Source organism: Squalius cephalus (genome assembly GCF_949319135.1).
Source record: "Squalius cephalus genome assembly, chromosome: 13".
NCBI classification, from domain to species: Eukaryota; Metazoa; Chordata; class Actinopteri; order Cypriniformes; family Leuciscidae; genus Squalius; species Squalius cephalus.
The window spans coordinates 23,688,588-23,702,139 of NC_137134.1; the positions used below are offsets into that span (position 1 = coordinate 23,688,588).

A 13,552-nucleotide genomic window follows, 5' to 3' on the forward strand; every position below is an offset into this window, starting at 1 on the left:
CCTCTTTGGATGATATAGTCTCTGTTTTACAGAAAGGCTGTTTTGTAAGTCAAATGTGAGGTTCAAATGAGCTGAAAATCAGTTCAACACTCATAAACACACTCACACGTAGTCTATTGAGCTCGTGCATTTACGGAAGTGACTTTCACGGATTTATGTCTCCTGCTCATCATCTGTGTCGCTGCCGACATCATTTTTAGACTTCTCACTTTCTAAATTAATTCTAAAGGGCCATTTCTGCATATCTTTTTTTTAGCTCAATTTAGAGGTATACCCAGTAGAGCTGCACGATTGACAATGATTCGCCTGTATTAAACCTTTAAGAAAATCATTCCGGGTCATTCAAATCTGTGTTGGCGCGAAATGTCGGAATGCTGCTTATAATTAGGCCAATTGTTTCTTTTTTTTTTTTTTTTTTAAATCTGTTTAAGATGGATTTTTGGTTGTTATACAGACAGAAAATTAAGGAAAATAAGGGAACCGATTGTTTAGTCATTAGTCATTAGAAGATTAGTCATAACTAGTTAAGTTAATTATTACAGATGCTGTCCAACATTCTGAAGAAAAAAAAAAAAAAAAAAGATAATTAAATCCACAGCGGATCAAATGTCACTTAAATCTTTTTTTAATAATTGTTTGTACGTGTTATTCACGAAGGAAACAGTAGATGGCACTGTAATCATATGTTACAGATGCTGTGCAAGAGACAGAACTAAACTTCATTTTTGTCACTTTGGCTCCAACTTCATGTAGAGCTGATAAAACGTCCACTGCACTTGGATTGATTCATATTCTTTTATTTTTCATATCACACTGATACAGATTCTTTATATATAGTTTATTTATAGCATTTGATATTGAAAAAGTATATCCAGGAAACCCTTCAAATCTACTGGGATTCAAACAAACTTCAGTTCCTGAAGCTCAGTTCAAACTGGATCCATTCAGCCCTGACTGAACAAGCTAATTTACACAATACACAAGAAATTTCAATATTGTTCAACGTCATGCTTTAGATTTAAACTGTCTTTGAAGAAGAGAAGAAGTGCAAATCAATATTCTTTATTTGAAAAAAGAAATCACAATATTCTGTGCAAAACCTTATTAAGACTTCAGCATCTAACAGGGTTCCCGCTCTTTTTGACCAATGGATTTCCAGGACTTTTCTTGTTATTCACTGGATAAGGATCCTTTTGATTCTGAATCATTTAGACCATTTTGTGATTCACTGAAAAATGTAAAAAAAAATAAATAAAAAAAAACTTATTATATCAAGGTTTTCTGTGACTGGGAATCCTGACATATTGCAAACATGTGAAAACATCATTATTCAGGGACTGACTGGGATGTTCTCCGCTTCTTTTCAGCTCTTCTGAATCTGATGTCATAAACCACTATGGCAACAGTGGCCGCGCCCACCACAGCAGAGACGACCAATCGAATCACAGCTTCAGTGAAACCACAACAGTGGACATGGTCTGAAGACAGAAGAAGAGGTTTTATCAAGAGCCTGCACCTATTTTATAACAAACTTACCAATAACATTTCAACTGACATTTTCTTTTTTTTTGTCTGTGCGATTTCTGTAAATATTTACTATTATCAGGAGAAAGGGATTAGTCAGTGGATATGGCAAGAGCATGTAAGCATTTTGCTTAATGCCAATTTCTGTTTCTGTTGTAAAATATTTGCTAGTAGGAAGGATTAATTAGTTTGCTGTTTTTTTATTTTTATGATGATTGTGCATGTTTTTTGCATTTAGTTGTAATTACAATATACGAAAAAGCATTTTGCTATCTGTTAATTTGCGCTTAAGTGGCAAACTGTCCTGCAGTATTTTCAAATTGAACCATTTGCGTGATATAGGCTTTGCTTTGCTATAATTATAAAGCTTGTAGGTCCTTCTAGGTTCCTTGGGGAGGGGAGGTATCCAAATCACTGGGGTACCTCAGGGATTACTTCTTGGACCCCTCCTCTTCTCCATATACACTACTGGCACCCATTATACAGCACATGGTTTCTCCTACCATTACTATGCTTAGCCACATAGCTCTACTTCTCATTTCATCCAGATGATCCAATGGTAGCTGCACAGATCTCAGACTGACATCTTGGCATGGATGAAAGAACGTCACCTACAACCTAACCTCGCTAAGACAGAGCTTCTCATCTTCCCGGCCACGTCTTCAGTATTCACCGTCCAACATGTGGACTTCCAAAATGTGCAATCAAACCTCTCCACATGATTCAAAATGCAGCAGCACGTCTTGTTTTCAATGAGCCCAAGTCACACCTCTGTTTATCGCTCGCACGAAGTTCAAGACATTGGTGCTTGCCTAAAGAAAAGCCATGGGCTCTGTACCCTCCTAACTCTGCTATCTCTTACATGTCTACATCCCCTCCAGAAGCCTTCGTTCGGTAAGTGAGCGCGCCTCGTATAGTTCCATCAGAGAGAGGCACAAAATCACTCTCAAGAACGTTTTCGTTCACTGTTCCTCGCTGGTGAAATGATCTACCCATCCGGACAGCCAAATTCCTCACAATTTTCGAAAAACAGCTGAAAACTCATCTCTTCCATGAGCACTTAACTGCAGAAACTCCATTCTTTCACTATTCCTTTGTCTATGCTCTCATTATTACTTAATCGCTTCCTGTTCTAGCTTATACTATTTTGAACGATGACTGAAACCTTGTATTACTGACACTTCTTGTGCTGCCTTTGGCCGCCTTATGATGAATCGCTTGTTGTATTCCTCAAGTCTAAGTATAGCTTTGGATAAAAGCGTCTGCTAAATTAATGTTTTAAAAAGTCACCGCTGATGACGTGCCTGGACATGGCTGACAGAGTTGAGTGATATCCAGATGTTGAGTCTGGTTGCTGATGGGATTGTTGATCACACAGCTGTAGGTGTTGTTATCCTGATATTCCACCTCCAGAGGTAGAGAGATGTTGTTGAGATCAGACACACTGATGCTGGACAATAAACTGATTCCTTTGTACCAGGAGAGAGTCACATCACTCACATTCAATACTGAACACACCAGTGAACAATTCTGACTTGATGATGATGAAGAACATGTAGGATTTGTGATGATAGGAATGGGAAGGACACCTGGAAACATGAGAGAATAATGTGAATTAATTTGATAGTATTATTGTGACTTAAAATGAAATCCACACACTTACCATAGACAGTAAAGTTAAATAATACTGCCAGTGACTTTTCAAGTCTGATGATCCGTAGGTCATACAATCCAGAGTCTGTGGTTGTGATGTTCCTGATAGCCAGAGATCCAGTTTGATTGTCAATCCATAATCTGTCTCTGAATATCTCATCATGATAATATCTTATCTCATGTGTCCCCTTATCAAAACGAATGTCCACAAGAGTGTCTTTAGGATCAAAGCACCACTGTATATAACGTATATCATGTGTGTGTGTAATGCTAACATCAGTGTGTAGAGTGACAGAATCTCCCTCAGTCACTGAAACTGACTTCATTTCATCTACAAAACACAGATAAGAAGTTTTTTTGTGGAGTTTTTATATATAAAGATAAAAACACTCCACAAAACTGATAAAATTCCACAGCCTTTATTTTGTGGAAAGAAGAAAAAAAAAAAATCTATATGAAGTTTGAAATAATTTTCATTGAATTCAATAAGAGTTTGTCATTTAAAAAGAACTGACTTGGTGAGGACAGGGTACATTAAATTAAAGTACTCACCATAAGCAGTGACATTGAAAAACACTGTACTGTGCCTGAAAGGGATGTATATGATGTCTAGTTGATAAAGTCCAGAGTCTGTGGTTCTGATGTTCCTGATGGTCAGAGATCCAGTTTGACTGTCCATCTGTATTCTGTCTCTAAACATCTGTTCATAATGATAGATAATTTCAGTAAACCAATCGGCTATAAGAGTGCTGTCAGGTCCAAACCTCCACTCTATATGGTGTATATTTCTGTGTATATCAGTAACATTAGTGTGAAGAGTGACAGAATCTCCCTCCGTCACAGATACTCTCATCATTCCATCTGTATCAGAATCACACCAAGATAACAAGATTAAATACCAATTCATGTAAATCCTCTCAAAACCTGAAGTCATAAATCATGTTTAACTCACCAACCAGATGCCAGAAACAGAAGAAAATAAATGTGTAAAACATTTCTTCAAAAGTATAAGATTAAAACACCCCACAAATCTGAAGAGAGCAACAGAAATGTGTCGTTAATCTCAAATAAAGTCTGCTGATCGTTTTAGTATATTAAACTGTAGATAGTGAGTCTAATGAGGAACTTTTCTGTCGGTAAGAATGTCTCCTTCAGTCTTCACGCCTCTATAAATGGTTATATGTCTGTTCCTCAACCTCTGAGTCATGTGTTACAGCCCACAGCACAACTTAATTTTTGGTCTATTATTATCATCAAGATTTATTTAAACAATTATTTATGTATTCATTTGCTAATCTAAATGATGTCATAAACCACTATGGCAACAGTGGCCACGCCCACCACAGCAGAGACGACCAATCGAATCGAGAGCTTCAGTGAAACTGTAACAGTGGACAATGTCTGGAGACAGAAGAAGAGGTTTTATTGAGAACCTGCACTTTAAGATAAAACACACCAACAGCATTGCAACAGAACTATGATTTACCTGGATGTGTCCGACAGAGTTCAGTGTCCAGATGTTGAGTCTGGTCAATGAATGAATTGTTCAGCACACAACTGTAAGTGTTGTTATCCTGATATTCCACCTCCAGATGTAGAGAGACGCTGCTGATGACATCAGACACACTGATGCTGGACAATAAACTGATTCCTTTGTACCAGGAGAGAGTCACATGACTCACATTCAACACTGAACACAGCAGTGAACATCTGGACTCTGATGATGATGAAGAACATGTAGAGTCTCTGGTGATGACTGGAATAGGAAGATGAGCTGGAAAACATGAGAGAATAATTTGAAACTAATTACTATTTACTATAGAAATATTCTGGGATAAATTAATTAATTTAAGATCTATCAACATGATCTTTGGCCTGCTGTCAATTAAAAAATTTTTTTGTCATATATAAAATATCTCAATATATTGATTGTTTAAATATAGTGAGGAAAGAACACATTAAATTCAACTACTCACCGTAGACAGTAACATTGAAAAATTCTCTTAAGAACGAAGTGCGCACTTGATAAATTCCAGAGTCTGTGGTTCTGATGTTGCTGATGGTCAGAGATCCAGTTTGATTGTCGATCTGTAGTCTGTCTCTGAATATTTGATTATAATCATTATAATATATCATTTTACCTGTCATCCCATCAAGCCGAATGACTATAAGAGTATCTTCAGCTTTAAAACTCCACTCTACAGTATATAACGTTTATAATGTATTGGTATATAAACATCAGTGTGAAGAGTGACAGAATCTCCCTCCATCACTGTCACTATCTTCACTCCATCTGTATCAGAACCAAACACACATAGATAATCAGATTAAATACCAGTTCATGTAAATCCTCTCTCTGTACTGAACCTGAAGTCATAAATCATGTTTAACTCACCAACCAGAAGCCAGAAACAGAAGAAAATGAATATGCAAAACATTTCTTCAAAAGTAGCCAATAAGATTAAAACACTCCACCAATCTGAGGAAAGCAACAGAAATGTGTCATTAATCTCAAATAAAGTCTGCTGATAGTTTTAGTATATTAAACTGTAGACAATGAGTTTAATGGAGGAACTTTTCTGTCGGTATGTCTCCTTCAGTCTTCAAGCCTCTATAAATGGTTAGATGTCTGTTCCTCAATCTCTCAGTCACGTGTTACAACCCATACAGCAAAACTTAATTTTTGGCCTATTGTTAACAAGATTTATTTAAACAACTATTTATGTATTGATTTGCAAATCTAAATATTAAATTTAAGTTGTGTTTGGCTCCAAAATGATTAGTCACATGGCATTTATACTGCAGGTGATTGGATTTAAAATCTGACAGCAAAACTGAGAGAAAAGACTGAAAGAAGAAAGCATGCAGACCGTGTACTTCTTCAGCTGCCAGATGAATGAACGGCTTTCTCCAGATATTATAGACCTCTTGGATGATATAGTCTCTGTTTCACAGAAATGCTGTTTTGTAAGTCAATGTGAGGTTCAAATGAGCTGAAAAGCAGTTCAACACTCATAAACACACTCACACATATAGCCTATTGAGCTCGTGCATTTAAGGAAGTGACTTTCACGGATTTATGTCTCCTGCTCATTGTCTGTGTCGCTGCCGACATCATTTTTAGACTTCTCACTTTCTAAATTAGTTTTAAAGGGCCATTTCTGCATATCTTTTTTTAGCACAATATAGGCCTATACCCAGCAGAGCTGCACGATTCGCCTGTATTAAACCTTAAAGGAAATCATTCCGGGTCATTCTAATCTGTGTTGGCGCGAAATGTCGGAATGCTGCTTATAATTAGGCCTATTTTTTATTTATTTTTTTAAATCTGTTTAAGATGGATTTTTGGTTGTTATACAGACAGAAACTTAAGGAAAATAAGGGAACCGATTGTTTAGTCATTAGTCATTAGAAGATTAGTCATAACTAGTTAAGTTAATTATTCCAGATGCTGTCCATCATTCTGAAGAAAAAAAAAACAAGATAATAATTACATCCACAGCGGATCAAATGTCACTTTAATAATCTTTTTTTAATAATTGATTGTACATGTTATTCACGAACTAAACTTCATGTAGAGCTGATAAAATGTCTACTCCACTTGGATTGATTCATATTCTTTTATTTTTCATTATCACACTGATACAGATTCTTTATATATAGTCTATTTATAGCATTTGATATTGAAAAATTATATCCAGGAAACCCTTCAAATCTACTGGGATTCAAACAAACAACCTTCAGTTCCTGAAGCTCAGTTTAAACTGGATCCATTCAGCCCTGACTGAACAGGCCAATTATACACAAGAATTTGTAATATTGTTCAACGTCATGCTTTAGATTTTAACTGTTTTTGAAGAAGAGAAGAAGTGCAAATCAATATTCTTTATTTGAAAAAAAGAAATCACAATATTCTGTGAAAAAGCTTATTAAGACTTCAGCATCTAACAGGGTTCCCGCTCTTTTTGACCAATGGATTTCCAGGACTTTTCTTGTTATTCACTGGATAAGGATCATTTTGATTCTGAATCATTTAGACCATTTTGTGATTCATTGAAAATGGTAAAAATTCCTAATATTTCAGGGACTGACTGGGATGTTCTCCGCCTCTTTTCAGCTCTTCTGGATGTGATGTCATAAACCACTATAGCAACAGTGGCCACGCCCACCACAGCAGAGACGACCAATCGAATCACAGCTTCAGTGAAACTGTAACAGTGGACAATGTCTGAAGACAGAAGAAGAGGTTTTATTGAGAACCTGCACTTTAAGATAAAACACACCAACAGCATTGCAACAGAACTATGACTTACCTGGATGTGTCCGACAGAGTTCACTGATGTCCAGATGTTTGGTCTGGTTGCTGATGGGATTGTTGAGCACACAACTGTAAGTGTTGTTATCCTGATATTCCACCTCCAGATGTAGAGAGACGCTGCTGATGACATCAGACACACTGATGCTGGACAATAAACTGTTTTCTTTGTACCAGGAGAGAGTCACATGACTCACATTCAACACTGAACACAGCAGTGAACATCTGGACTCTGATGATGATGATCCTGATGATGATGAAGAACATGTAGAGTCTCTGGTGATGACTGGAATAGGAAGATGAGCTGGAAAACATGAGAGAATAATGTAAAACAAATGACTATTTACTATAGAAATATTCTGGGATAAATTAATTAATTTAAGCTCTATCAACATGAGCTTTGGCCTGCTGCAAAATATTGTTTTTTAATATATTGACATATATAAAAGATTTAAACTGATTGATTGTTTAAATATAGTGAGGAAAGAACACATTAAATTCAGGCTACTCACCGTAGACAGTAACATTGAATGATTCACTTATGAACCGAGGGCGCACTTGATATTGATAAAGTCCAGAGTCTGTGGTTCTGATGTTGCTGATGGTCAGAGATCCAGTTTGATTGTCGATCTGTATTCTGTCTCTGAATTTTTTATTAAAATCATATATCATTTTACCTGTCATCACATCAAGCCTCATGACTCCAGTATCTTCAGCTTCAAACCTCCACTCTATATGACGTTTATTATAACGTATATATCTAACATCAGTGTGAAGAGTGACAGAATCTCCCTCCATCACTGTCACTATCTTCACTCCATCTGTATCAGAACCAAACACACATATAGATAATCAGATTAAATAACAGTTCCTCTCACTGTACTAAACCTGAAGTCATAAATCATGTTTAACTCACCAGCCAGATGCCAGAAACAGAAGAAAATGAATATGCAAAACATTTCTTCAAAAGTAGCCAATAAGATTAAAACACTCCACAAATATGAAAACCTTAGTTTCAAGTCTTCACGTCTCTATAAATGGTTTTATGTCTGTTCCTTAAACTGACTAGTCAAGTGATATCAAATTACATCAGCTGGTGGTTTTAGTGTCACAAAATTGCATAATAATTAAGTGTTTAGTCTTGAAGAAACTTCTCATTCTAAGCTTTCCCACGTACGCCTCTAAACCGCTGTCACATTCCCTGAGAACACTAGCAGGACCACTTTTTTGTCAGGTTTATCTCCATAATTTTATTAAAAGAGCGTTGCAACTTCATTGTGCAAAGCTTCCGATATCAGTCGCTTTCAGTTATGTATTTTAGCTTTACAAAAACAGTCCGCAAACTGGGAGCTTTCAAAAACAGCTTCGAAACCTTTGCGAATCATTTGTTTCGAGCCAGATTCGCACCGGAGCGCGTATCAAACTGCCAAAAAGGCTTTGCAGCGTCATGCTTAGAAATGTAATTATCTATAATAATATTTCATTGATGAACAAAACACCACTAGCAGTTACACGCCTAAACATCAGATGGCGCAGATGAGTCAAGACTGTCAGAAGTAACAGCGGTCGAACAACATATCGCTGAATACGAGATCATGCGGAATCTCTCTTGTTTACAAACAGTCTGTATTAAACCATTTTAAAACGTTACAGAATAACGATTTGTCAACTCGTTGGATTTACAAATAGGTACTGTATACATTATGCCCACTACAATAACAACATAACATTTAAAATGATCAGATATCTTTTATTCTATAAAGTTCTAAGAACTTGTATTTTATGATAAGGGTAATTATTAGCAAAATCATGTTTTCCTGTATGTTTTTTTTGGTATTTTCAGGCATTTTAGCAGCTCAGGATGGCTTTGGTCCCCTATGATGAGAATGTACTGCCTGCTCTGTCAAAGCTTCACCAGACTTCAGCTGAATTTAATCTGGCCAATCACAGGATCCGACTCAGCCAGGACTGGAAGCGATTGGGGGTCGCTGCTGTGGTCTGGGACGCAGTAAGTTCAAAAATCATCAAATGTATTGAAGGCTAGTACTGGTAAAGAACAGGTTGCAGGTTCGAATCCCACAAGATTTGATCCATGAACTGTTTCAAGTGTTTATTTTCGTGATTCGGTAGTCCGTCCCTGTTTATTTTCCAGGCTGTAGTGCTCTGCATGTTCCTGGAGATTGGAAACGTGGATCTGAAAGGAAAGAAGGCTATTGAGCTAGGAGCCGGCACAGGTTTGGTGGGCATTGTAGCTGCTCTGCTGGGTAAGAATGAATGATTGATTCTTTTCCTGACTAAATACATTTTTTTCTGGATTATTTTGGTCAGTACTATTCCATTCTTGCAGGAGCCCATGTGACGATTACAGACCGAGAACCTGCCTTGGAATTTCTGACTGCCAATGTGCGTGAAAACATTCCTCCCAGCCAGCAGGAGGCGGTACAGGTATCTGAACTTACCTGGGGTGAGAATCTAGATCTGTATCCCTCAGGCAGCTTTGATCTGATACTGGGAGCCGACATTGTTTACCTGGAGGAGACGTTTCCCGCTCTCCTGCAGACTCTTGAACACCTTAGCTCGGAGAACACGGTGGTGTTTTTGTCCTGTCGGATCCGATATGAGCGAGATGAGCGGTTCCTGAAGGAGCTACGGCAGAGGTTCTCCGTGCAGGAGGTTCATTATGACTCTCAGAGGGACATTCACATTTACAGAGCCGTGAAGAACAGGACCAACACCGAACTGTAAGAGCTGGGTATTGAGGAAACTTTGAGTAGAGCTTCCTGTTTGTAATTCAAAGCATTTTAAGCTTTATAAAACATACTGAAGGGGATTAAATAACAATATTTAACAGGACCATGGTGATTTTTGCTTTATATGTTTGGCTTAATGCTGGTCACTTCTTAGGCAGCAGGTGGCGCTGCTATACAGGCCTGGAATAATAATCTGGGCCCGTATCCCTAAAGATTCTGAGAATCCTCTGAGAGCTCCTAACTTAACCTAAAAATTCCTTGCCAGGAGTTTTAGCTTAGAAGTTATTTATTTTTATTAATAAGTTATTATTATTATTGCAAAATATATCCATTATTTTAAAGTTAATATTATTTAAAACTATTATTAATTAAATATAATTGTTTAAAAAATATTTAAATAGAATTAATACTTATTATTATAGTATTATTATTATAACTATGCAATCCAAATATATTTATTATTATAATCAATATGTTTTGTTTATTATTATTTTAAAATATAATAATTATTATTATTAACAATTTTTATGTTTTCTATTTACAATCCAAAATATATCCATTATTATTAAAGTTAATATTATGTAAAGCTGTTATTTAATATGATCTAAAATTATTATTTAAATATAATTAATAATCAAATAAATAATAATAATTAATACAACTTTTATTGCTTTCTATACACAATCCTAAATATATTTATTATAATTAACTTTTATTATTTAATATTAATTAAATAATATATTTTTTATTATTCATTATTAAGTATAATAATAATTATTATTATCTACATTTATATTTATTTACATTTAAAGTCAGTCATTTAGCAAACGCTTTTAACCGAAGCGATACCAGTGCCTTGAATTTGATGCGAGCGGCAACCAGTGGAATTTTATGAGGCGAGGTGTGATGTGTGCTCTCTCCGGCTCGTTAAAGACCACTCTTGCTGCAGCATTCTGGATCAGTTGCAGAGGTTTGAAAGTGCATGCTGGAAGGCCTGCCAAGAGAGCATTAAATTAGTCCAGTCTGGATAGAACAAGCGCTTGGACAAGGAGTTGTGTAGCATCCTCTGATAGGAAGGGCCTGATCCTCCTAATGTTGTATAATACAAATCAGCAGGACCGGGCAGTTCTAGCAATGTGGTCTGTGAAGTCTAACTGGTCATCATTCACAACTCCAAGGTTCCTGGCTGACCTGGATGGAGTTGATGAACCTAGCTGAATGGAGAAGTTGTGATGAAATGTTCGGTTGGCTGAGGTCTTCGCAAGGTTGAGTTGAAGGTGATGGTCCTTCATCCAGCAAGAAATGTTTGTCAGGCAGGATGACATGCGAGCAGCTACCATTGGATAAGCCGTGTTTCCGAATGACAGATCCTAGTGATGACATGTAGATGGAGAAGAGAAGTGGTCCAAGCACTGAGCCCTGAGGCACCCCAGTAGTTAGACGTTGTGACGCAGACACCTCACCCCTCCGCAACACCCTGAAGGACCTACCTGAGAGGTAAGACTTGAAAAACTGGATTGTGGTTCCTGAGATGCCCTTCGCCATGAGGGTTGACAGGAGGATCTGGTGGTTATCTGTGTCAAAAGCAGCAGACAGATCCAGCAAGATGAGTACTGAGGATTTGGAAGCTGCTCTTGCCAGTCTCAGAGCTTCAATAACCGAGAGCAGGGCAGTCTCGGTTGAGTGGCTGCTTTTGAAACCAGACTGGTTGTTGTCCAGGAGGTTGTTCTGTTCTGTGTAAGAAAGGTAGAGACTTGGTTGAACACGACTCGTTCAAGTGTTTTAGCAATTAATAGAAGAAGGAACACCGGTGTTAGGGGGTAGCAGTTTAGGACCCAAGGACCAGATGTTTGAAAGAAGACACGGACTCAGAATTATAATAAATTTAAGAAAAGTTTTACTGAAGATATTTGCAGTTTCATCAGCAGAAATCAGCTTCAAGACTCACATGGGAGTTCGTAGGCCACCCCGTTTACAGTTACAAAGATCACAACAGTTATACCCTACACCAAGGTCCAAGCCTTGCTTCAGGTTGCAGTTTCTCATTGGCTAAGTAATTTCCCACACATATGCAGATATACTGAAGCATATCTCAATCGATTATGCAGCTGACACTCGGACCCTGAAGTTGGACCCTCGAACCCTGACTCTAGGACCCTGACACTCGACCTGGAAGGCACGTCGTGACCTTCCAGGTCGCAGATTTGGGTTGCTGGGCGCCAACATGTCCAGAACAACTCAGTCAATCTCCAATAATGCCAGTGGTTCCTTTAACCTGTAACCGAGAAGACTAACACACACACACACACACCTACACACAGCTTGTCCAAGGTTGGATTTGGCCAGGCTCTAACTATAAACAGGAGAGTTTTCTCAAAACATCAAGATAATGCATTCTTTCTCTCAAGGAGAACTTTAGTCTCCTAGAACGTAAGGTTTTAACATTTAACATAAGAGATGGTCCCAGACGTCATTGACCCCTGTGACCATAGTTGTCAGAGTACCCTAGAAAAGCAGATGTATGTATTGACACACGTTGAAGACCTTCCTCAAACAAAACATCTTTCCATATTTCATTTCTGGAAGCCGGCTAAATGAGCAAGCACTGTTACTGCATTCAGATATCAAATACAGACATTAAAGAATACATGAAAAGAACATTTCATTGATCACACTGGTAACTTCTATAACAAAGGAAAATCTCTCAAGCTTAGAGAAGTCATTCAACTCATGTGATATTTAGAAGGAAGAATATTGATTAATACCTTGATTATAATCACTCATTACATACGGTATACATTGAAGCAGAAGTGGATTCTGTAATGTTCTAGAAGTGCTGGTTTTAGAGTGGGTTTCTTAAGCAGTGGGGTTATCCGAGCCTGTTTGAATACTGTGGGAAAGTGTTGAGGATATGAGTTAGTGCAGCAAACACAACTGATGAAGCAACGGCTTAAAGGAGATGAGTGGAATAGGATCAAGCGGACAGGAAGTAGGGTGACTGGAAAGGATGATAACTATTGTAATGTTTTCCATATACAATCCAAAACATATCCATTATAATTATTATTACTAATATTATTATCATCATTATTTACTAAATACAATCCATATATATATATATACACACAACAGTAACTTGTTATGATGTTTTAGGACGTAGAAAGCCAAACCCGGTTTTATGTTAGCTATGTTTTTGATGCATTAAACCTCAGATACTTATCATTAAACTGACCCTTATCTTGGATAAACATGTGTCCAGTTTTATAACAGATAACCCACATCCTGTCAAGCGAATCCAAAACTCCAGCAA

General features: G+C 37.3%; 3 protein-coding genes across 6 annotated transcripts; 1 reads left to right on the forward strand and 2 right to left on the reverse strand.

The window, feature by feature from the left end:
• Positions 1-767: 767 nt before the first annotated feature.
• On the reverse strand, positions 768-6,211 carry LOC307169154 (SLAM family member 5-like). Of its 4 annotated transcripts, none has more exons than XM_079889608.1 (8): positions 6,048-6,211; positions 5,573-5,656; positions 5,154-5,470; positions 4,664-4,951; positions 3,730-4,578; positions 3,188-3,508; positions 2,829-3,113; positions 768-1,478 (listed from the first exon to the last, which is right to left on the reverse strand). In XM_079889608.1, exons 5-8 carry the CDS (start codon positions 4,109-4,111, stop codon positions 1,327-1,329), a joined length of 1,140 nt encoding a protein of 379 aa, XP_079745734.1. In that variant the 5' UTR covers positions 4,112-4,578; positions 4,664-4,951; positions 5,154-5,470; positions 5,573-5,656; positions 6,048-6,211; the 3' UTR covers positions 768-1,326. The 4 variants fall into 4 exon arrangements, with proteins under 4 accessions (XP_079745734.1, XP_079745733.1, XP_079745736.1 ...); XM_079889607.1 differs by lacking the exon at positions 6,048-6,211 and having other exon boundaries at positions 783-1,228; positions 1,343-1,478; positions 5,573-5,789; XM_079889609.1 differs by lacking the exons at positions 4,664-4,951; positions 5,154-5,470; positions 5,573-5,656; positions 6,048-6,211 and having other exon boundaries at positions 805-1,228; positions 1,343-1,478; positions 2,829-2,931; positions 3,025-3,113; positions 3,730-3,869.
• A 595-nt stretch (positions 6,212-6,806) lies between these two features.
• LOC307169156 (SLAM family member 9-like) lies at positions 6,807-8,307 on the reverse strand. Its single transcript, XM_079889615.1, has 3 exons — positions 8,005-8,307; positions 7,491-7,796; positions 6,807-7,405 (listed from the first exon to the last, which is right to left on the reverse strand). The coding sequence occupies exons 1-3, from the start codon at positions 8,288-8,290 to the stop codon at positions 7,191-7,193; spliced, it is 807 nt and encodes a 268-aa protein (XP_079745741.1). The 5' UTR covers positions 8,291-8,307; the 3' UTR covers positions 6,807-7,190.
• Positions 8,308-9,047: 740 nt separating this feature from the next.
• Positions 9,048-10,357, forward strand: mettl21a (methyltransferase 21A, HSPA lysine). The gene is made up of 4 exons (XM_079891367.1): positions 9,048-9,181; positions 9,336-9,500; positions 9,645-9,756; positions 9,840-10,357. The coding sequence occupies exons 2-4, from the start codon at positions 9,354-9,356 to the stop codon at positions 10,235-10,237; spliced, it is 657 nt and encodes a 218-aa protein (XP_079747493.1). The 5' UTR covers positions 9,048-9,181; positions 9,336-9,353; the 3' UTR covers positions 10,238-10,357.
• The last annotated feature ends 3,195 nt before the right edge of the window (positions 10,358-13,552 follow it).

Bases quoted from the DNA above. Each gene is read 5' to 3' on its own strand.
- mettl21a (XM_079891367.1), top strand. From the start codon at position 9,354: ATGGCTTTGGTCCCCTATGATGAGAATGTACTGCCTGCTCTGTCAAAG. The intron at 9,501-9,644 runs GTAAGTTCAAAA...TTTATTTTCCAG, and splicing joins CTGCTGTGGTCTGGGACGCA to GCTGTAGTGCTCTGCATGTT. The intron at 9,757-9,839 runs GTAAGAATGAAT...CCATTCTTGCAG, and splicing joins CATTGTAGCTGCTCTGCTGG to GAGCCCATGTGACGATTACA.
- LOC307169156 (XM_079889615.1), bottom strand. From the start codon at position 8,290: ATGGAGGGAGATTCTGTCACTCTTCACACTGATGTTAGATATATACGT. The intron at 7,797-8,004 runs GTGAGTAGCCTG...CATGTTTTCCAG, and splicing joins ATTCAATGTTACTGTCTACG to CTCATCTTCCTATTCCAGTC. The intron at 7,406-7,490 runs GTAAGTCATAGT...TTCTGTCTTCAG, and splicing joins ACTCTGTCGGACACATCCAG to ACATTGTCCACTGTTACAGT.
- LOC307169154 (XM_079889607.1), bottom strand. From the start codon at position 4,111: ATGACTTCAGGTTTTGAGAGGATTTACATGAATTGGTATTTAATCTTG. The intron at 3,114-3,187 runs GTAAGTGTGTGG...TCATGTTTCCAG, and splicing joins ATTTAACTTTACTGTCTATG to GTGTCCTTCCCATTCCTATC. The intron at 1,229-1,342 runs GTCAGTCCCTGA...TACATTTTTCAG, and splicing joins AAGAAGCGGAGAACATCCCA to TGAATCACAAAATGGTCTAA.